Genomic DNA, 22,033 nt, shown 5'->3' with positions numbered 1-22,033 from the left:
TTTTAAATTGTATTTATTTATTTTAAGATGCCATCCTTCCCCTTGAGGACACTATCCATCCATAATCTTCCAGGTTTTAGCACCAGTATCCTTTTTTTCCAGTACACAAAAAGAATAGGATTGCAGCCACAGAAATAACAGCTATGTTGGAAGTGCAAAATTATGTCTCCAGGCTTTCAAGTGTTCTGACAATGATACTTAAATGGAGAGAAAGATAGCCTTAAAACTGACTCAACTGGATGAACACTTCTACATGTTGTGTTTTACACAGCTCCTGCATCCTCTTTTTCAACTTGTCAACAGAATCCATGGTAGCTTCCCAGCAAGCCAGCCTTAGACAGCAGGGCAAGGAGGTGAAAGACACTCACGGCTTTGGTTTACATCCAGATTAGAGCAACCCACTGTGAATTTAATCAAGTTAAACAGAACAAATAACATCCTGCAATACGGTTTGCTTCTGAATATTACTACCAGAAAAATTATTATGGAAGTTGTCTTGCATACTGACTCCAAGCTTCACAAGCAAAAGATTGCCTTTTGGTGTTCTTCACTGTATGAAAGAGACCTTCAACCTGGGAGTTGAGGAAGGCTCAGAACTAAGAAGAGGGCACAATTTGGAGGAGGCAACTACTGACTACAACTCACAGTCCAAGCATGAACAACTTTGCAAGAAACCCTCACCCACTGAGTTTAATGAGACTTCTCCCCCAACCATAAGTTGTTTCCGACTTATGGCAACCCCAAGGAAAAAGAAAACCCCTATCATGATTTGTTCCTCTGAAAGACCCCACTGCCTCCATCCTTTCTGGCATCTAGGTGAAGGTCAGGGGAAACTTTGTCTTTTCCAATGTTTCTGGTTTCATCTTGCAAAATTTCCTGCCATCATCTAAGGCAGACCTACCACAAGGTTTTCTGGGCATGGTTTGTTCAGATGGAGTTTGGAATGGCCTTCCTCTGAGGCTGAGAGAGTGTGACTTCCCAAGGTTTCCCAGTGTGCAAGGACTCGACCTCTGGTCTCCGACATCAAAACCACTAAACCATGGTAGCTCAGCAAGCTAACCACATACAGCTTAAAGACAACAGAGTCAATGAGCCAAATCCCGGCCAGGGAAGAGCCTAAGACTCTGGCTTAATGTGGATTTGCAAAACCAGGGCTTGCAACTGTGTGGTTCAAGCGTCCAAGCGTGAAACGACAAACAGCTACAACCACAAATGCAGCTGCTACGCCACAGAGGTAGTAATGGATTAGTGTCTATTTGGGAGTCACAGTTTGGGTCCTTCACTCCAGTCACTGCAAACCAAAGCTTGACACTTTAAATAACTGCAAAACGCTGCTTTGTCTTCCTCCCGCCATGAGAAACGAGGGCCGAGGCACTCAAGAAGAGAGAAATCTTTCACGTACGGGGGATTTGGCTTTCTCTTTTTTAATGCCATCAATGCAGAAACGACAGAGGCATTCTTCTTCTCCCCCATCGCTGCCTAACAAATGATCGAGGCTGAAGTTACCTACAGGAGAACGCTAGAACAATCCGCCATTATGTTGAAATTCTTATCTTGGCCGTACAGTTTGATTAATAAGTTGTCTTTTTAGGAAGGTTAATATGATTAAGTGCTTCTCGGGATAGATAATGAATTTAAGAGCACCAGATTTTTTTTGTTATTGAAATTGGATTAAAAATTTTAAAGCGTTTGATGTTTCCAACAGAAAGCCTGTTACAATGCAATCCAGATATTAATACAGAGTAGGTTAATTATAACATTGCCACATTAAAAAAGAGAGATGTAGCCAAAAACAGCTTCTTATATAAGGAATGATCGAAGGCAAGTTTCTCTTTGGGTGCCCAGTTTCCAAACTTAGCCGCCCCTTGGGTTCAGGATGGCCAACCACTATCCTACAATGCAAAAACGAGCCTTGCTTTTGCATCAGGCAAAGGGACTTGAACCAGATTCAAATTCCAGGGAAACAATAAAGCTGGGCCACAGCAAAGCCATAATGAAATAGCCCAACATAATAGAATGATAGTACCAATTAGTATATTCAGAAATGGTAGGCTTGCTTGAATTTCAGGTCTCTTTGGCACTACACAAGGATAGCACTTCAATCTATTGTGTTGTTATTTGCTGCCACTTTGACTTATGGAAGACCTCCAAGTGCCCCACTCATGTTGTTGAGGTTTTGTGAACTCAAGGCCTTGGTGTTTTGTATATTGAATCAACCCACTTTTCCTACTGCCCTCCACTTTACCATGCATCACTGTCTTCTCCAATGAGTAACATTATCTCAAAGCGCAACAGCCTCAGTTGAGTCATCTTCACTTCTAGGGAGAATTCAGGCTTCATCTGCTCTCAGACCAATTCGTTTTTCTTTTTAGCAATCCATGGTAACCACCAAACTCACTCCCAGCACCACATTTCAAATGAGATTATTTTCTTCCTGCCATCTTCCTTCACTGTCCAACCATACGTAGGAATCGCACATCAGCATCCACTTTAAATACCATTGCTGCATCCCACAGAATCCTGGGATTTGTGGTTTCAAGAGGCACTAAAGGTCTCTGGGCAGAACTACAAACCTCAGCACGCCACAGAATGGAGCCATGGCCATTAAGATGCTAACAAACTGCTATAATTGTACAATTGCACATGTGACTTTTGTGAGTCTGATCCCGGGATTCTGTGGGATGCAGCAATGGTATTTAAAGTGGATGCTGATGTGCGATTCCTACGCATGGTTGGACAGCAATAACTTTGCTCTAGGCATCTCTAGGTCCTCTAGCGCAATTCGGCCAGACGTTGACCATAGAGTTGTGCTGAGAATCTAGAAGTTCCTAGAGAAAACACTTCTCTGGGCGTTTGTAGGTCCTCCAGCATGACTCTATGATCAACGTCTGGCAGATGCTGACCATAGAGTTGCACTGGGGGACCTAGAGATTCCTAGAAAGGTGCTGTCTTAGGTAAAAGGAATGGTGTTTTATTTGTGGTTTTTCCACAAATGTATAATCAGAAAGAGACCTCAGATGTTTTCAAGCTCTGCTCTGAAATACAACACTGAAGAATGCTTTCAGAGAAGTGTTAGCTAAGTAGCCTGACTCCTTTGACTTCACCCCACTACTGACCTCTGGCCTCTACCTGGACACACAATACGGTGCAATGCCCTTTCCAGAGACTGCAAGACTTATGGATACCTCCTCACTGTCGACTCCATGTTCCAAATACACCGCAAACCAGGTCACCACAAAGGAGAGCGATGACTGGATGAATGAATGAAGAGGGGATTATTTCCTGCAACCTCAGGCTGCATGGATGTGTTTGTGTGTCTAGATATCTTTCACACAACACAAGACTAATTTAGACTGCAATATAGTATACAGCAGACTAACCTGGGGCTCTTCTATGTTATGCAACTGTAGCCCTTTTTTCTACTTTAAGTCCCCGACAGATTCCTGAGATGTGTAGTTCAGTCAGGGACTGGAGCTTTGTGTAAATACCTTACAGAACTAGAAATCCTAAGATTTTGTAGGTTGGGGCCATGGTGATTAAAGTGGCATCAAAGTCCTACAATTACGAAAGAGAAGTAGGCTATGGACACCGAGGGATGGGAAGAAGCGAGCTCCATCCTACAAAATCCTAGGATTCATAGGCCTTATGTTGATCAGAGGTGCAAAAGAACAATGACTTAGTTCAAGATACAATAAATAACCAAAGAGCCAAATTACAACGCTTTTATGCCTGGCCACGATCCTAAAGTCTCAGCATCCATAGCTGTGGTTCCATAAAAAAAGACAATAATTGGCAAATTTGAATTCTTGCAGACCAAGATGGTCACCCCTCTTAAGACTTTTTCTGTGTGCCTTCTCAAAGCCTCTTCCAAAGTATATGGTCGCTAAGGCTTTTAGCAAGAACACCGAAGTAAGGCAAGCTGTGTCTCAAAAGAGGTAGTTTTGCCGGTTCCTTTCTCTGAAACAGAGCCTTCAGCTCCTAGTATTAGCTGCCATTTAGTCTCGTCACATAAGCAAGGATGAGTTCTGTTGGTTTTCTGGAAATACAGTGTTCTACCTTCGCAAGACCCTGCTGGAATCAGCTGCAAATCCCATGATAAGATGCGACAGCACTACATCCTAGCTCACATTTAATCCAGCAACAGAAGAGAATGTTCCTTGACACACAAGTGGCTGCAGACGAAAATTGACTTTTGTTTCAAGCTGACAATGTCGATAAGCAGAGATTCAGAACCCGGCTGCTGTAAAAATGGGTTTTATTTTTAAACCCGTGTTTGGAGGGGAAAGATGGCCTAATGGATGACCAGACCAAGGACTTTGAATTCAATGGTTGCTTTTTAAAAACAACAACTCAAAATCATATTCAGCAGCCTTGCTCTGTGGAGTAAGGACTATCACCAGGTGACCAGGAAAAATGGATTCGGAGAACTGAAAAGTACCTCGATATGGCTACAGTGCATTATATATGGCTAATGTAAGCATTGGTGGGGAAGCAGGCCAGTGACATCTGCGGATTAATATAGTCTACAGCCAAGAATATATTTAGCAGAGAATTCATTACCATCAAATGCAATGTTAGAGATCACAGATCCACTCAAACTGGAACATCACATTTTTTGGAAGAGGAGGAATCCAGACCAAAATCTTTCCTAGAGATGTGACGATTCGAAGTCGTTCCTGAAGATGTTCTGAGATAATGGTTTCCATTGATCTGACACACTATGTCTGCATGTCACACTAAATCATGGTTTATGCTAGCCATGGTTCACTGCTGTCTGGCAGACAACCAACCAACCAACCAAAACATTGCTTGTTTTCCAACATTTGTGACTCCCGTCTCCTTTGGTTAGCTTTTATTTCAGGGCAGACAGCTAGAAAAACAAGCAAGGACAAGGGGCAAGCAACACTTCTGACTTCAGATACAACAGGCAATGGTTTAAACAAGCTGTGGCCTGTTACAGACTGCCAAAATAAAGCTGCTTCGGGTCTCTGGAGGTATGCTGTTTAAATGATGCACACATCCTAAGAATCCGGAAGCTGCACCAAAGCTGCTCTCCAGTGCTTAGGAATGGAGCGTGGCTTTGGTGCGACCTCCGGACTCTTAGGACCCATGCATCGTTTAAATAGCATACCTCCAAAGAGACCCCAAGCAGCTTTATTTTGGCAGTCTAGAACAGGCCCATGATTCCTAAACCAAGAACAATCCAGGGCTTCCAATTGTTTGCAGCAGGCCACAAAACATGGTTATTTAAGATGTCGAACCTTAACAAACCACAACCTGGATTGCTGTGAATATGGTCAATTTTAACTAAGTACACTTTTCTGTATGGACTGCTTAGGCGTCACCACTTTAAAGCAGATCAGCGGCTTCTCTCCATTGTGGGTGGCACTGATATTTCCCCCCGCCAACCCAATCTTTTCAGATACAAAGCAGGTTAGATTAACCAGCTCCAGCAGTCACCGCAGGTTTCCCCCTCAGAAGGGATAATAAATACGTTCTTAATACGATGCGTCAGTTGAAATACTGTGGCTTTTGTTACCAAAACAAGTCTGGGAGATTAAACTGATTTTTTAAAAATGGTTTTATGCCCTGCGGATATGTTCGGCAATTAAGATTTAATGACATCTTTGGAGGTACAGGATGGGAAAGAGATGGCATCATCCAAAATGTTCTCATCACACTGAAAATAAAGGACATGAGGGTTTATGGGAGGAAGAAGAAGGTTAATGTAGTGCCTTTGGCAAGGTAAAACCCTTATTGATTAGGTTAAAGACTGGATGGTTTCCAAGGGTCAAGTGGATTCGAATCCTGCTTCTACTGGCAAGTGAGGTATGTTATTTCACTCCCAGGTGTTGACTTGACAATATGCGAGAGATAACCCTGCAGTTGAAAATCCTAGCTTGCAGTTCCTGCACCAAACATTGCATCTCTCCCTATCAAACTATCACCTTTGTGCTTTCTCTGGGGGTCAGACTCTCCTCTGTGCCAACTCCCAGTTACCTCTTTGTCACAAGGTTCACAAGGAGAGCTACTTGTGCCAGCTAAACCATTCCACACCCATCGCCATCAAAATCCATTGCACTCTCTGTTAGAGAGCCAGTGTAATGTAGTGCTTTGAGAACTGAACTATGACTCTGGAGACCAGGGTTCGAATCCCTGCTTGGCTATGAAGAGTGAGTGACACTCTCACACACTCATTGATGTTTATCACACTATACTCTTATAGTGCTACTATTCCACTTTGACTCCTCTAGCTGCCTCCTGTTGCATTCTGGGATTGGCAGTTTTAAGGAGGGGTATTTAGAATTCTCAGGCAGATCTGGATCTCAGATAAAAAGATGGTGTTTTTGTTATTTGCAGTTTTTCCACATTTACAAGGCTCCTGTGCCGCTAACCCCAGTGAATGTGGAGGGATGAGTGTATTTGAAGGCACACAACAGCAACAACCCACCTCCAATAAAAAGCCTCTTCTGGTGATAGATACACATTTATTGTCCATTTTTTCTGCTGTCAAGCTGTATTAAACAGCAGCCAAAGGTTACTTTTTGGATGGTATACCCCAGAATCCCCCAGCCAGCATAGCCTTTGGCAGAGCTCTGCAACCAATTCATGGGCAGAACTGTTTAAACTCTCTTCTCTTTGCCTGTTTCAGCCTCTCCTGACTTCCGTCTCCTGTAAGCTTTATGGTGCAGCAAAGTTTTGTAGACAACCTAAAGGAGATAAATCTCAGGACTCCTCCAAGAGAAAGATGGAGAAAGTTTAAATGCAAAGGAAATGAAATCCCCAGCCAGGCCTGGTAGTGATGACAAGAAAGCTGTCTGCGGTTTGCGTTACAAAATCACTGAAAACCACACAAACCATTCAGAGTTTACGACGACTTCCGGGATACTGTTACTAGACTGGTTTTATGGCCCCAACTTCTGATAGCCAAAAACGTAAAAGCCCATGCTTTTCAAATGCCCCACCTGACTTATAAATCACCATTTAGCAAGCCCAACATAATTGATCAATTATCACTTATAAGTGATAACTTACAAGCCTTCACATGGTCTCTAGAAGGTTTACAATGGTTTTCTTTACTTATGCAAGGCCTCCCTGACCTGGTTATTGTACTTCACATGTGCATATTGTTAGTACTAAGTGAAAATTCCCTGAAACATGTTCTTTGTTGTAGTGTTGGAACCTAGCTCTATTGTTTCCATGTTACTTCTGCCTCTGGTACCAAATTTTCTATTAAACAGTAATGCTCAAGAACAAATGTGTTTTGTTAAGTGGGGTATATGTCCACCTCCTTTAACCTGGGCATCACATCGCTTTCTGCGCTTCCAAAAGCAGGATGTCTGGTTTACTTAAAACTTAATACTCCAGTGATAAGGTAAGAGCTAGATTAAGAAACCACTTTCACTGGACTTTGTGTCTCCTCCAGTTGTCTTCCAACAACCATTCCAGCAACATACAGACGGAGAAATAAGAAGCAGGGACACTCTATTGACTGGGTCACTTCTGGCTCCTCTCCCTGAACAATTGTAGGTCATCATGATAAGACAGCGACCGATGTCTGCATCCATTAAAATGTAATGCATTATAGTGTTACAGCTGCATTAAAACTGGTTGTTATGTGAAACCCAAAGCCTGTGCATGCATTTGCTTTGCAGGAGCCTGCCCTCCTCATCCGCTTTCTGTTTTTGTTGCATCTTCTTTTAAAAAGAAACACACACACACACACACACATGTCTTGTTTTTATTAATGTGTAAACTACGTTGGATCTAAATACCCGAATGGCATCAGATCCTGTCTGAACTTGGAAGCTAAGCAGCAGGGTCAGCTCTGGTTTTAGATGGAGGAAAACCAACATCAGGAGCTGTAGGCTGTATTTCAGAGGAAGGAACTGGCAAAACCACCTCTGCCTAAGAAAACCCAATGAAATGCATGGGGTCCTTATAAGTCACCTTGAAGATACATACATACACATTGTTATTATTATAGTTTATTTCTATAGCGCTGTAAATGTACACAGCGCTTTACATACAAATAATCATACATACAGACATATACACACAAGCTACTCTGGGGTCGCTTCCAGCTGTAGAGTAAGATACAGATGTTACCAACCAATAAACCATTAAATGAAGCTGGTTCCAATTGCAGCCATCATCGAGAGCCTTTTCATTTAGTCACTTGTGGCAAGAAAGAATACCTTTCAGGTGATCAAGCACTTATGCTTTACAAATGTTTGCTTCCTCATGCGCAGGTGACTTGCGCAGATATATATGAGTAAAGATTCTGTTTGCATAAAGCTATCTCTGAAGCAGCCTCATAAGGGTACAGTTATGCAACCGTTTGCCTCTGAATAGCTTTGACTGCATGGAGACAAATAAAAAGGAGACGAATTGCTGAAGATGTGATGTTGCCCCTTTTCAAGTATATTTTAAAGGAGGTTTCCCAGGCCAAAACAAAAGCACACTGCTGCCGCGTTCCCACCGGGCTGGAAACTGAAGCAGAGAAACAAAGGAAGCAAATCTGAGAAGAACGGGCTTTCATTGCCACAAAGAAACTAAACAGTGAGAAGGCTTGTCCATTGAAAAGCAGACAAGGCCCCGCTGGTAACGTAGATCCGGCTGCAAAGGCTTCGTGGATCTTCTCTACAGCAATGCACCAAAAGCTCAGAGAGGATGGCTGAATTTCCAAACAGAGGCTCTAGAGGCACAGAGGGAGAAAGCAAAAATCTGTAAGCCAATCCTGCAGGACTGGATGCCATATAAACTATTTGCTAGGCTCACTTAGTTAATTCCCAGGGTTTAAATGCACAATGCAACTCCTAAGCGTCTCCGGTCTTATATCAGCAGTTCTCCATCGCATTCCTGAACACTGCTCCAACCCTATCAGGGAAACAAAGGCCTCCGTACCTACAAGCTGAGCCTCTTTAGGTTAATCTAAGCAATGAAAACCTCCCAAGCGCAACGTTTTCAAGGACCGGGGATGTTCCAGACGTTGACTCAGCACATCGGATGAGGCCGCCATAGATCCAAACTATGCTAAATGGACGGTCGGCCTGAAAACCCTGCACAACTTTGAGTCTCTTCGTTGTGATAGTGGTTCCCGTATTTCCGGGTTCACAATAAACGTCCAGGCTTGTAATAATAAATAGCACAACTGACTGGCCATCTGGACGCAGCCATCATTAAAAGTCAGGCTATAAAATGTTGCAGCTTCTGGTTCTGTTCCAAGTATGTCACAGCCATTTGGGGGGGGGGGGTTAATAATTTACATTTTAATAAATTATTCTGCAATGGCATCGACTAAAATAAACCCATTTTTTGACCTTGGGCAAGCCACACTCTCTCAGCCTCAGAGGATGGCAATGGAAAAACCCCTCTGAAGAAAATTTCCAACCAAACGCCACGATACGTTTGCCATAAGGTCATCACAAGTCAGAAATGACTTGAAGGCACACAACAATAACACAATAACACACTCTTTAAAAAAGCATCTGGAAATGCAATTTTGTGAGAACTAATCAGAAGCTGTGCTAAATAAAAAGAGGAAAATAAGCAAAGCAGGGACAATTTAGCTTCACAAAGGCTATATCACTATCAGCAAGCCTTGCATCAGGCAACAAATCCAACTCCTATTCTCACCTCATTTGACCACATGTACCTCTATTAGTCCTTTATGGCACATTGATCTTCTGGACTAATACACTGTTGCACAACTGCTTCCTTGACCGCATCCACACTGCAGAAATAACCCAGTTTGACACCGCTTTAACTGTCATGGCTCAATGCTATGGAATGCTGAGAACTGTAGTTTGTTGTGGCATCAGAACTCTCTGAAAGAGAAGACCAAATGTCTCACAAAACTACCACTCCCAGAATTCCCTCACATCCAACCATGGTAGTTAAAATGATGTCAAACTGGATTATTACAGCAGTGCAGATGCAGCCCTTGCCTGGTTTCCTGTAAGCAATCGCTGTTCACCACAGGCAACCAAGCCTAGATGGGTTTCTGGCTTAACAGTGTTAGGTTAAAGCACAGTAGAAACCAACAATGACCATCTTGTGGACCTCCAGATGTTGTTGGACTGCTTCTTCTACCCCATCATCGCTCCGATGGATAGGGATGATAGGAGTTGCAATCCAACAACATCCTGAGGGCATTTTTCCTTGCCTCTGCCAGAATGGATGTAGCTTTCCAACTCCACTAGTGAATACATGCCCAAATACTGCAGGTCATTAAATATTTTACACTGCTTTAACTGGGTTATAAATGGCCGTGCTTCAACATGTCCACTTGTTAAGATATGCTTTTAGTCTGTTTATTTTTTACTTGCCTTTAATTGCTCGAAGTTGATTAAATGACGCTCCTGCACTCTGACATGAGATCCCACGATAGCGGATGGGATATAAAGATTCAAATAAACTTTGTACCCAGAGACCAAAGAGAAGGAATGCATCTGCTCCTCCAGCCTTGCCAGTAAATCCACAAGAAATCCTTACTAGCCTGGCTTTCACAGTGGCCAACAAGAGTTTGCATTTCCAGACCCGGCCTGGCTACCTGCACTTCCAAAGCGACTACCATAAGTTCTTCCAGGAATGGACAAGTAAAATAACCTTGGATTTTTCTTAACCGACCTTAAGCTACTGGCACACTCTCCTGGCAACTTTTCTGGGATCCACTCTCATTTTTATGACTGCCATCATAACCTCCGACGGAGGATGCGGTTCCAGCGCAGCTTCTCAAAAGACAAAGATGTAATTAAAGATGCATAAGATTGCCACAAGTGGAAGTGCCGCGCTTGCCGTAAATTTTGGCTGAGGAAATACAGAGCGGAGGGAGCTGCGCTACATCTCCCCAGGCTTCAAGAACATGAAGACAAATAAGATCCTTGAGACAGTTTCAAAGAGTAACACATGTATTGTGGCATGAGCTTATGTGGACCTCAGCCCATCTCACCAGAAGGAAACTCTGACGCCAAAAGTAGTGTGTTAAATTTTTCAGGTACTCAAGACTCATGAAGGTTTTACAGAAGGGTTTTACCATATGGCTATCCCTCTGAGAACAGGCTTTCTGGGCTTGTCTAACTCATAAGACATAAAGGAATCCTGTAGCGTCTCTGCAACTGGGAAAATACATTTCTAGCATAGGCTTCTCTGGATTGCAGTCCACTTCATGATGCAGCAGCCTAGAATCCACAAGATCTTGAGTTTAAAAATTCCCTTTTCTTAGTCTCAAAGGTGTTATTATATAATATTTATGGAAAAACAGAATAGCACAGCTATGTCTTTGAATAGAAGAATTCATGTTTTTTTCTGCCCTTGGTTGAACAGGACTTATGGATGCTTTATTTTCATGCTGAAATGAAACTTAAGGACACTAAACACTGTCTTCTTGTGGCTCCATCTAGCAAAATTCCACAGAGAAGGGTTAGCTTCCATCTTTGAAAACAAAGTCAACATCCTCACATCATTTGTCCCTCCTTAAAACGGTTTTAATAGGTGGAGGCCCAGACAGAAGAAATGCATTGACTCTTAATCCAGCTTCAAAGCAAGACAAATGTGCAATTATTAAATGCCTAGTTTGCTGGACATTACATTATTAGTTTGTTGCATATTTACTTTCACAGCCATGTGGGAAATTTCTCCTTTCAATCAAATAAATATATTTTATGTTCCATCAATCTAAGTGGTGATTCACGTCACGGCGAAGAAACGCTTCGGGGTACCATTTATCTACAGTACATTTGATATTGCTAATTAATATACATTTACCATTTATAATCGAGTCGGACGGTCAAAAAACGGAGGAGTCTGGAGTCAAAGGTTTGGTATACCAACTCCAGAGCCCTGCAAGGAAGACCATGGCAAGGAGACCATCGTTATTTTACCATGACAGTACATTTGGGGTGAAACCGGCAAGAGTTAAGATTCCCAGAGTGCGAATGCAGTGTGTCTATTCACAGCGGATGATCAAAAACACAATTCCACTGACCCAAATGCCATCACAGTTAGGAAAGGGATGGGAAGGTGCAGGGGGAGAGGAGAAGATGGAAGAGCAGCTCTCAACCTAAAGCGGGCTTTTAGTTTCATCCCATTTCTAAAGTTTAACCTTTCTTCGCATCCTGATAACAACCTTGCTCTCCCAATCCCAAAGGGGCGAAAGAATTGGGATCCGGGTTCCAAAATGACTGGGAGTGGGGCAGGGAAGAGAGACGAGAAAGGATTTACATAACAAAAAAGCCAACAAAGTGTGTGCTGCATGGCTGCTGCAGACTCTCCCTCCCTCCTTTGCACACAAACAAAAGCAGTGCCATCACACCCCACACATTCCTTTGGGACTGCTAGCCAAGAGGGCAACAGAGGAGGACATGGCTGGGCCAGCTTTCCATGCCAGAAAATCACACACAGCCACTGCCTCTGGTCCCTTGCATCCTCATCCTCATCCTTGCTTGGCCAAGAACACATGAAAGATTTGCACCACTTCTTTACGCCGAAACAAACAGGTTGCCACGCTTTATTAACATGCCTTGCAACGCGGCCATATGCTGCGAAGGAATTTTCTCCTTGCTGAAGAAAAGGGAGGAATGGTTGTGCCAAAGCAAAACGTACAGCAGGAGGGGGGAAAGGGAGGTAGAGAGTTCACTGCGGTGTCATGTCAACATTATCCTCCATCATCCTCTACTACAGCATCTCTTACTCTGGATGGGAGCGCCATCGCCTCCTCCTCCCTCTCCATCATACTTGGGGACATATTTCTGTCACCTTCTAGAAAGGACACACCGGCCATCTGCTCCTCATGGCACTACCTGGATGTGCTGGAAGGGAATAAGACCCCCCAACACACACCAAGGACACGGTCACCCTTCTTCCTCCCTTCCATTTACACAGTGATCTGGAAACAAAGGGGCATCAGATTTGGGGGAAGCGATTAGGGCGAGTTAAATCCCTATAGGGGAAAGGAGCTTAATGTATAGGCACAGAGGAAGGGACATAAGGCAAGGAGGAGGGCGGGCAGCAGGAGGAGCATGGAAGAGAAGGATTTAACCCCAGCGAGGGATTAGATGGGGTACTGGCGACTGAATTTAAAACCCTGCAAAGGGAAGACAGACTCCTCTCCCCGCTCTTTCCAAAGGGGAAAATTCAATAAGGGTTATATATCAAGCTCCACCTAACGCAAAACATTGCCTTAGGAACAAGGCATCCAAACTGTGGGAGGGAATGGGAAAGGTGCTCTTGTTTCAACATTGCCAAAGCCAGATTTAAAGAAATGCTTTCCCTTTGTGGGGCATGATTGGGGGGGTACACCTTTTGGGGGCAAAAACAGGCTCTCGGAGGTGGCAAAGCAATCTTTCACAGCCAAGTGACCTCCAGATGTTGTAACCATCATTCCCAAGCACACTGTCCATGGCAACTGGCTCCAAGGAGGCTTGTAATCCTGGAGAGATACCAAAATGAATGGGGAAAAAGGAGGAATCATTAAGGTCTCCAAGCGCTATGCGGAAGGGGCATACGTTTTTAGGAAAACCCAGATGGCAAAGGAAGATCAACACATTATGGGCAGGCCTTGCGTGAAGCTGGTAGCACTGAGAAGGGCAGAGGGAAAGAATGGGGAGGAACAGAGGAAAGCAAAGGGGTTATTGCTCAAGAAAGAGTTTCTTTGGGGGCAAGTAAGCATAGGACAGGTAGGACTATGGCCCATGCAGAGATGTGGGATGTGGAGGAGACTACTGTATATACTCAACTATAAGGCAACCTCATGTATAAGTCGAGGGCTTGGGGTCAAAATTATGGATTTTGATAAGACCCGTGGTTAAGTCATGGGTAAAACATAGAGGCAAAGGATCCAAAGAAAAGAAAACAATGGCAAAGGACTTAGAAACAGGAGAGATGGGGCAAATGTACAAGGGAGTTCTGGTGGGGCTCAATATATATGTCAGGAAAGGCATCCCTGAATAAGAGGGTGCCCTTTGTGTATGTTTTGGGGGAAAGAGGTACAGGTATCCCGGCAGAGGAGTTGCCATTTAATGTTTATGGCACTGTGATGTTTGTTACATGTTTCATACACCAAAACCACAACCAAAACACCACGCAAGACCAGAGAAGGTACGGCGTAAATTAGAGAGAAGATGGTGGGATTGTGCTGTTGCTATGAGAAGTAAGGAGGCCTACATCGCCCCCATCCTCATTGTAAAACCAGTAAATAGAAGGTAAAAAAGGAAACATTACCCTGAAGAATAATATAACTAAACAGAAATGCAACATTTTCATAACCCTTACTGCATGTTATGAAGATTGCAATACATACTACAGCATTACCATGCTAACAGAGGATTACACTGTTATTAAATAACAATATCCCTATTAGACAACTAATGATTATAGTATCTTACTCCGATCATACATAGTCACCATATTCTGGGGTAATATAGGATTGCTAACCGATGCAACATCACAGTCCCATTAAATGGATTATTAAAGATGCATTATATTAATATGGCTGCAATATCCAGCTACAATAATACAGCAACAATACATTATTAAACACCATCCCTATTTATGGCGCTTCACAACGTAACATTATTATAATGCAACGCAAGACTCTACATTGCACTATTAATATACTGATGAATTAATATGACAAACCATAACTTGGTAAGACTATACAGCATTACTAAACAACACAATATTGAAACAGTCTCAGGACATATGGAATACAAGGCTGACACTCAGTGATATGTCCAAATGTGTCTCTATGCATATACATAAGTCTACTCAGAGTAAGTAGCACTGAGCTCGTCAGTGCTTGCTCCCAGTTGAATGCTTGCACCACCGCAACCTGAAACACATTTATATACACCCAGCCAGCAAGTACGAAACCATATCATAACAGGGATGCCAGCACTAAAGGCTACAAAACTGTGGCATTATGCAACCATGTCTGTTCCCACAAGAGACACAACGTATGCTCAAGAAGCGGCCCCTAATACACACGGCAAAAACAATTCAACTGAAGGGCCGGCTGCCCTCCAAGGGGACTGACTCCCAGGTAAACATGCACAGGATTTGCACCTACAAGGCAGCAAAGGTGTCAGGTATGAACAAGGCATGGCCCCTCCACTCATCATAAACCATGAGGGGCAGGGAGACATCCCCCTATTTCATTTTATGGGCAACCTTCCTGCCTCCTTTTCTCAAAGATGCCCCTTTGGCATCCCTTTCGCAGCCAACCTGGCCCCCCATATATGCCCACAACACACACTGACATTGACAATCCACCTGCCCCCCTTTTACAAACCTGTCTTTTGGCACTCCACTTGCTCCTTTTTACAACTAACCTTGCCCACCCACCCACCCACTTCTGTGTGTGTGTGTGTGTGTGTGTGTGTGTGTGTGTGTGTAGATAGATAGATAGATATGAAACCTACCTGCCCCTTTTTGTAACCCTGCCTCTCTCCCTTTTCCAACTGACCTTGCCCAACCCTCACACTTATTTGCAACCTAGTGCCCCCTTTTCCAAACCTGCCTCTTTGCCACTCCACTTGCTCCTCCTTTTTGCAACCAACCTTGCCCCCTCTATCTATCTATCTATCTATCTATCTATTGATCTATTGATGTTTGCAACCTAGCTGCCCCCCTTCCAAACCTGTCTCTTTGCCACTCTGCCCGCTCTTCTCCCTTTTTGCAACCAACCTTGCCCACCCCTCCATCCATCGATGTTTGCAACCTACCTGCCCTCCTTTTCCAAACCTCTTGGCCAGTCCACCTGCCCCTCTCCTTTAGGCAACTGCTCTTGCCCACCCCTCCATATAAACACACACACACATATTTACACACACTTGCAATCTATCTGCTCCCTTTGGGCAAACCTGACCCTTTCCTGCTCCATCTTGCAACCAAGCTTGCCCACTTATCTATGTTTGCAACCTGTCTCCTCTCCCCTTTTGCAACCAACCTTGTCCATATATATACACACACACACCCTATCTATCCCCCTTTTGCCAACCTGTCCCTTTGCCTTTTTGCATCCAACCTTGCCCTATATGTGTGTGTACCTATATCCATCTCTCTATATATCTATATCTATTGCAACCTATCTGCCCCCTTTTTCCAAACCTGCCCCTTTGCCCCTCCGTCTTCCACCCAACCTTACCCATATCTATATCTATATCTATACATTGCAACCTACCTGTCTCCTTGCCACTCCACCTGCTCTCTCCCCTTTTGCAACCAACCTTGCCCATCTATCTATCTATCTATCTATCTATCCATCCCCCTTTTGCCAACCTGTCCCTTTGCCTTTTTGCATCCAACCTTGCCCTAAATGTGTGTGTACCTATATCCATCTCTCTCTATATCTATTGCAACCCTTTTCCCAAAGCTGTCCCTTTCCACTCCAGCTGCCCCTCTCTCTCCCCTTTATGCAACCGACCTTGCCCTAGACGTCTATATCTGTCTCTCTCTGCCCATAGCCTTACCTCTTGCGGCTCCGGAGAGGAGGAGAAGGGCTGCCAGGAGGATCCAGGCGGGGGCCAGCGGGGAAGGCAGCAGCATCTTGGCCGAGAAGGGAAGGGAAGAAGGGGCTTCTCCTCCTCCTCCTCCTCCTCCTCCTGGGCCCCCCAACCGACCCCCGAGAGACACCAGGCGGGCTCCTCTCCTTCTTAATAATGATAATTAATAACAATTAATAATTAATTAATTAATAATAGCAGGTCGGAGGAGGAGGAGGAGGAGCCGCCCTTGGCTTCAGCCTCAGCCAGCGCCGCTGCTGCCAAGAGAACTAAGATGGCGGCGCCTCCTCCTCGATCCTCCCCCTCCCTCTCCGGTTGCCAGGCAACGGAATGGAAGGAACCAACTGCGACAAGAAATAGGGGGACAAGGCCGGACCGTACCATCTTCTAGGCGGGGAATAGGAGGAACCATTTTAACTATACAGCGGGGGGGGGGACAAGGGAGGAACCATTTTTTCAGATAGAGGGGGACGGAAGGGGAAAGGGGACCTTTTTCCTTGGCTTCTTAAACGCTTTTTTTGCTCTGTCAAGTATTTAGGAGCTCTGGTGCCACGCTAAACTACAACTCCCAGCATTCTCCAGAGCAGTCAAAGCGCCCTCAAAGTGGATGTGTGTTTTGGGCCACAGTCCCAAAGGTGCTAAAAGAGCCCTTCTTATAGGATCCAAAACACACTGCAGAAATAACCCAGTCTGAGACCGCTTTAACTGCCCTGGCTCAATGCTGGGGATTCTGGGAGTTGTAGTTTTGTTGTGACACCAGAACTTTCTGACAGAGAAAGTTAAATGCCTCACAAAAGCTACAGTTCCCCAAATTCCATAGCATTCAGCCAAGGCAGTTAAAGCGGCCTCAAAGTGGATTATTCCTGCAATGTGTCTTGAACCACAGTCCCAAAGGCGCAAATAAAAATCCCTTCTTGTAGATCCAAAACACACTGAGGAAATAATCCAGTTTGAGACTGCTTTAAATGCCCAGGGAATCCTGGGAAGTGAAGTTTTTTGTGGTTCCAGAGCTCCCTGACAGAGAAGGCTAAATGTCTCACAAAACTACATTTCCCAGGATTCCCTAGCATTCAGCCAGGGCAGTTAAGGCAGTCCCAAACTGGGTTATTAATACAGTGTGGTTCAGCCCGTAATAACAAATTTCAACATTAGTTCAACTAATTAGTTGAAATTAGTAACGATAATCGCTAATTGTTGTTGTTTTGTGCCTCAGAGTCGTTTCTGATTTATGGTATCTGTAAGGCGAACATAGATTCATTCGGAAAGGGTTTGCCTTTGCCTTCCTCTGAGGCTGAGAGAGTGTGACTTGGCCAAAGGCACCCAATGGGTTTCCATGGCTGAGGTGGGATTCAAACCCTGATCTCCAGGTCCATAGTCCAACACTCAAAACTAATACGCCATGCTGGCTCTCATAGCCATGTTAGTCTCTTCCAAACAAAGAGATGTGTAAAAGTATAACAATAAAACATATACTGTATGCATTACCATGCGTATGTCTCTGTGTGGTTTCATATATTATTTTATGTGAGATAATAATGGGATTGTTGAGTCCATTTTCAGCGACGTTTCGTACATTTTAAACCAACTTCGAATCCTCAGCCCTCTGATAATGGAGACTGCAATGGAGATAGAGTATTTGTAGGAATTACAGGGGAGTAGATTTTTATTTAACATAAAAAAGGAACTTATTGAGAGTAAGAGTATGGGTCTGCAATGGAACTAGTGGCCTAGAGCGGTTGTGGGGCTTCTTTCTCCGAATATCTTCAAAAAGAGGGCTGGACAGCTCCTGGCTAAGGATGCTTTACCTCAGTCATCCCCAAACTCTGGTCCTCCAGGGATTTTGGACTTCAGCTCTTGGCCAATAGTCTGGGATTCTGGGAGAGGAAGTCCAAAAAAGACCAGAGTTTGGGAATGGCGGCGAGATTCTGCATTGACTGTTGTACATGAGACCCCTTCCAACTCTATGGAGTTCATCAGATTAGCGAGATCCCACGGGAAAATGGGATTTAAAGGAGAGTGTGATAAAGTGTGATAAACTCCTATGAATCCATAACTCTAATTCTAAACCCACCACCGAATTACAAATCCCAGGCTTCCGCCAGACGGTACTCAGCTGCTATAACTGTGTAGCGGAGATACGATTTTGGTCCAATTGGATCCGGTGGAGAGAAGGGCATGCTTAGAACAAATGCACTGGTTGCAAGTAGCTGCTAATCTGGATTAAGACTGAGGCCTGGATGCATTTCGGGGGAGCCAGCCTGTGCTTCATGCTCTGCCTCCAGCTTGCTCCTATAAATAATTAAGGTGTCAACAACTTGTTCATTAACAAATGAGCTCTTTGTCTCCGCAGGCTTCGCTAACGGTTCTTTAATGAAGAGCAAAAGTAGGCAGAATCAATTAGTTACGTTGGCTGGAGACAGGTATCTACCTTCCCAGTTATATATAATTATCATCACCATCATAATCTAGGAATCATATATGATTTTTAAACTGTTCTTAGATTTTCTCTATTTTGTCCAGAAGTGGGGCCCAATTATGTTGAAAACGATCATCAAAATTACCATTGCCGCCGTTGTCTTTCGGTTTCCTAGAGTCCCAGGTGTTGAATTCCTACGTTTTTGGATGGGACCCGAATCACCGATGGTCCAAAACTCCAGTCAGTAACATCTGGGAGACTCTGAAAATGAGAGATTATGAGGAGGAGGAAGAGGAGGATTGATTATTAACAATTGTAATAGTAATGAATAAGGATTAATAAACATTTTATCATTGTTATTATCATCATCAGTGATGATGAATCATTAATAATTGTCATAATAAAACATTTGCTGTTGTTGTTGTTGTTGGGTGCCTTCAAGTCATTTCCAGTTTATGGCATCCCTAAGGTGAACCTATCACAGGGTTTTCTTAGTGAGATTTGTCTTTGCCTTCCTCAGAGGCTGAGAGTGTGTGACTTGAACCCAATGGGTTTCCATGGCTGAATGGAGATTCGAACCCTGGTCTCCAGAGTCAAATGCTCAAACCACTATACCACACTGGCTCTCAATGAAAAACATTATTCATAACTATTAATAATAAGATGTCATAATTGTTATATTAATAACATTAATAATATAGGGTTTTTTTTATGGACTGCAGTTCTCATAATCCCTTAAGTCGTTTCAGGGATTCTGAACTTTGAAGTCCAGAAAGGTAAGCTTTCCAAGCTTTGGATGTTGGGGCAATCCATTAGCCCAAGGCTAATACACTTGTCCCACCGTATTGGCTAGGGTTAGGGGCACAAGACCCCCGTGAATATGGAAAAACTGCAAATAACAGAAACACTATGTTTTTACCTGAGAGGACACCTCTCTAGGAATATCTAGGTCCTCCAGGACAACTCTGTGGTCAACGTCCAACAGATACTGACCACAGAGTTGTGCTAAAGGAGCTACAAAGGCCGTGTAGAGTATTTTCTAGGAATCTCTAGGTCTTTCAGTGCAACCTTTAGTTAAAGTTGACCATAGAGTTGCACTGGAGGACCTAGATATTCCTAGAGAGGACATATTCATCAAATCCATGAATAATCAAATCTGCAAATATGGTAGGATGGCTGTATTTTAAAATCAGGGACATTCTGTGATGGTGGTTTTTACAACATCATTCCCTCTCTTTTTCCTTCCCGCACTCCACACTCCTCTTTTCCCTACCTCTCCGGAATGAAACGACGAAAGCGCAGAATCGGCTCCAGAGCCCCTGGGATGCTATTGTTTCCAGCCAAAGATTTATTTTTAAGTTCGTCACATGGTCCTCCGTCACACGCGGGAATGGCGCATGGCCTCCAGGCAGGCCTTGATGGAAATAAAAAATCAATATAACAGATAGCTTCCTGTTGCTGTCCTCCCAATATGTCTCACCCTCCAGCAAAAGAGATGGTTGTTGACAAAGCGAAGGCGAAAGGACATTACCAGCAGCGGAATAAGACCCATTAATACATGTATTAATGTATTTGGAAATATTCAATGCAGGGATCAAAAGATCGCCAATACAGAGAGTTTTAACACATCAGCTGCTTGGAGAAAACAAGTCTATGGAGTTTATCACACCAGCGAGAGTTAAATGCGATTTAATGCAAAGAGAACTCAGAAATGCCCAAAGTTTATCGCACAACATCACAGTTACCTTTGCTTTTAACTGCGGTTTAACTTCAGTAGTAATGAATGGTGTATGTATGTTAAAGAGGGTTAGCCCCATCTCCCATTCTTTCCCCACTGAAACTTTCCATCTCCGCTCTTTGATCACGGCTGTGGGCTTCTTGAAGGGGATGCAAATGAAAAGCTCAGGAACTGCTAAGACTGGGAAAGAAAACCCTCCCTTGACATCTTTGGGAGCGTTTGGGGAATTCTCAAGCAGCCCTTGAAGTGAGGGGCTTATCAGAAGAAAGAGGAAGGAGGCGGAAAAGAAGACGGAGGAAAATTCAACAAGACAGGGACAACAAAGGAAAGAAAAACAGCTAGCATCCACAAAGGGGTGCAGGAACGGAGCTATTGCAGTGGAGCCTGCCTTCAGGTTTACTCTCTGGCTTTTCCAAGCACAGATGCCCATCCAGCTTGGCAGAGGGTTCGAATGTGCAAGACCAGTTGCGATGGCCAACAAGGAAAGCGGCATCTTGGTGATCCTAAGGTCACATACTGTCCAGTTTGGTAGGGACAATCCCAATGAATCCCCTGCCATCCTGACTTGAAGGCACCCATCGGCAAAGACAACATCCCACTTTGTTCGGCTGCTTTTAAAATGTCCCTGTCCTTCCCAGGAGGCTCAGGCAAAAGCAAACCGCTGCAACCTCTCCTTGCTTGTTATGCTTCTCCTCTTTAATAACTGTTGCTATCTTGACCACACTCTCATGTCGCTTGGCCACACGTGTCCCGGTTCTCATTGTTGACATAAAGGTCAGTCCTCATGGCCATAGTCTAGTCCTCATGGCCATAGTTACATACTTGAATACAAGCCAGCACAGTACTGTGTTTAATAAAACTTCCCTTGCTTTAGGCCAGGTTTCACTTTACAGCAATGGAGAATTCAGAAATAGGTCCAAACAAAACGCAGCCTTGTTGGTAGAGAAAGGAGCAGCTTTTCCCAAAGTGGAGTAACTTTCCCAAACCTCCAGATTTTATATCTATCTATCTATCTATCTATCTATCTATCTATCTATCTAGTATAGAGTGACCAGCCCTGTCTAAATCTTCTGATCTTCTGCAGTCCCATGCCAGGTAGGGCAATAGGGCATCACCCCTTAGTGGGTAAGTCAACATGGAAATAATTCTGTTAAGCTAAAAGTTTTGGAAGAAACGGCGGCGTAGACGAAGGAAGTTCTTCCCTCCAACAACGGGAGAGAAAAATCCAGCTGCCAAGGCTAAGATGAGACTTTCTCCAAGGGCTTTGCAGAAGAACATTGCACCAGCTTCTCTTAAACGAACCACGGAAAAGACATCAGCAAGTGCCATATGGTGTCTATTAATAGCCCGTCTCTTCCGAATCCTGGTGCGTTA

At 43.9% G+C, this 22,033-nt stretch overlaps 1 protein-coding gene across 4 annotated transcripts in view; it reads right to left on the bottom strand.

Moving 5' to 3' along the window:
* The window catches only part of LOC149307668 (calsyntenin-1-like), a 57,014-nt gene extending 40,249 nt beyond the window's left edge, over nucleotides 1-16,765 (bottom strand). For 3 of the 4 annotated variants that reach the window (XM_089534220.1, XM_089534222.1, XM_089534223.1), the window contains exon 1: nucleotides 16,473-16,765. In XM_089534220.1, coding sequence (XP_089390346.1) covers nucleotides 16,473-16,548 — 76 coding nt within the window. In that variant the 5' untranslated portion in view covers nucleotides 16,549-16,765. The remainder of the gene's footprint in view (nucleotides 1-16,472) is intronic. The other variant, XM_089534221.1, reaches the window with a different exon arrangement.
* Nucleotides 16,766-22,033: the final 5,268 nt, after the last annotated feature.

Source organism: Sceloporus occidentalis, unplaced genomic scaffold (genome assembly GCF_023333645.1).
Source record: "Sceloporus occidentalis isolate IW3139 unplaced genomic scaffold, rSceOcc1.0.p SCAF_8, whole genome shotgun sequence".
Lineage (NCBI taxonomy): Eukaryota > Metazoa > Chordata > Lepidosauria > Squamata > Phrynosomatidae > Sceloporus > Sceloporus occidentalis.
Note: the sequence above shows the minus strand (reverse complement) of the source record. Positions and strands in the feature narration are given on the sequence as shown.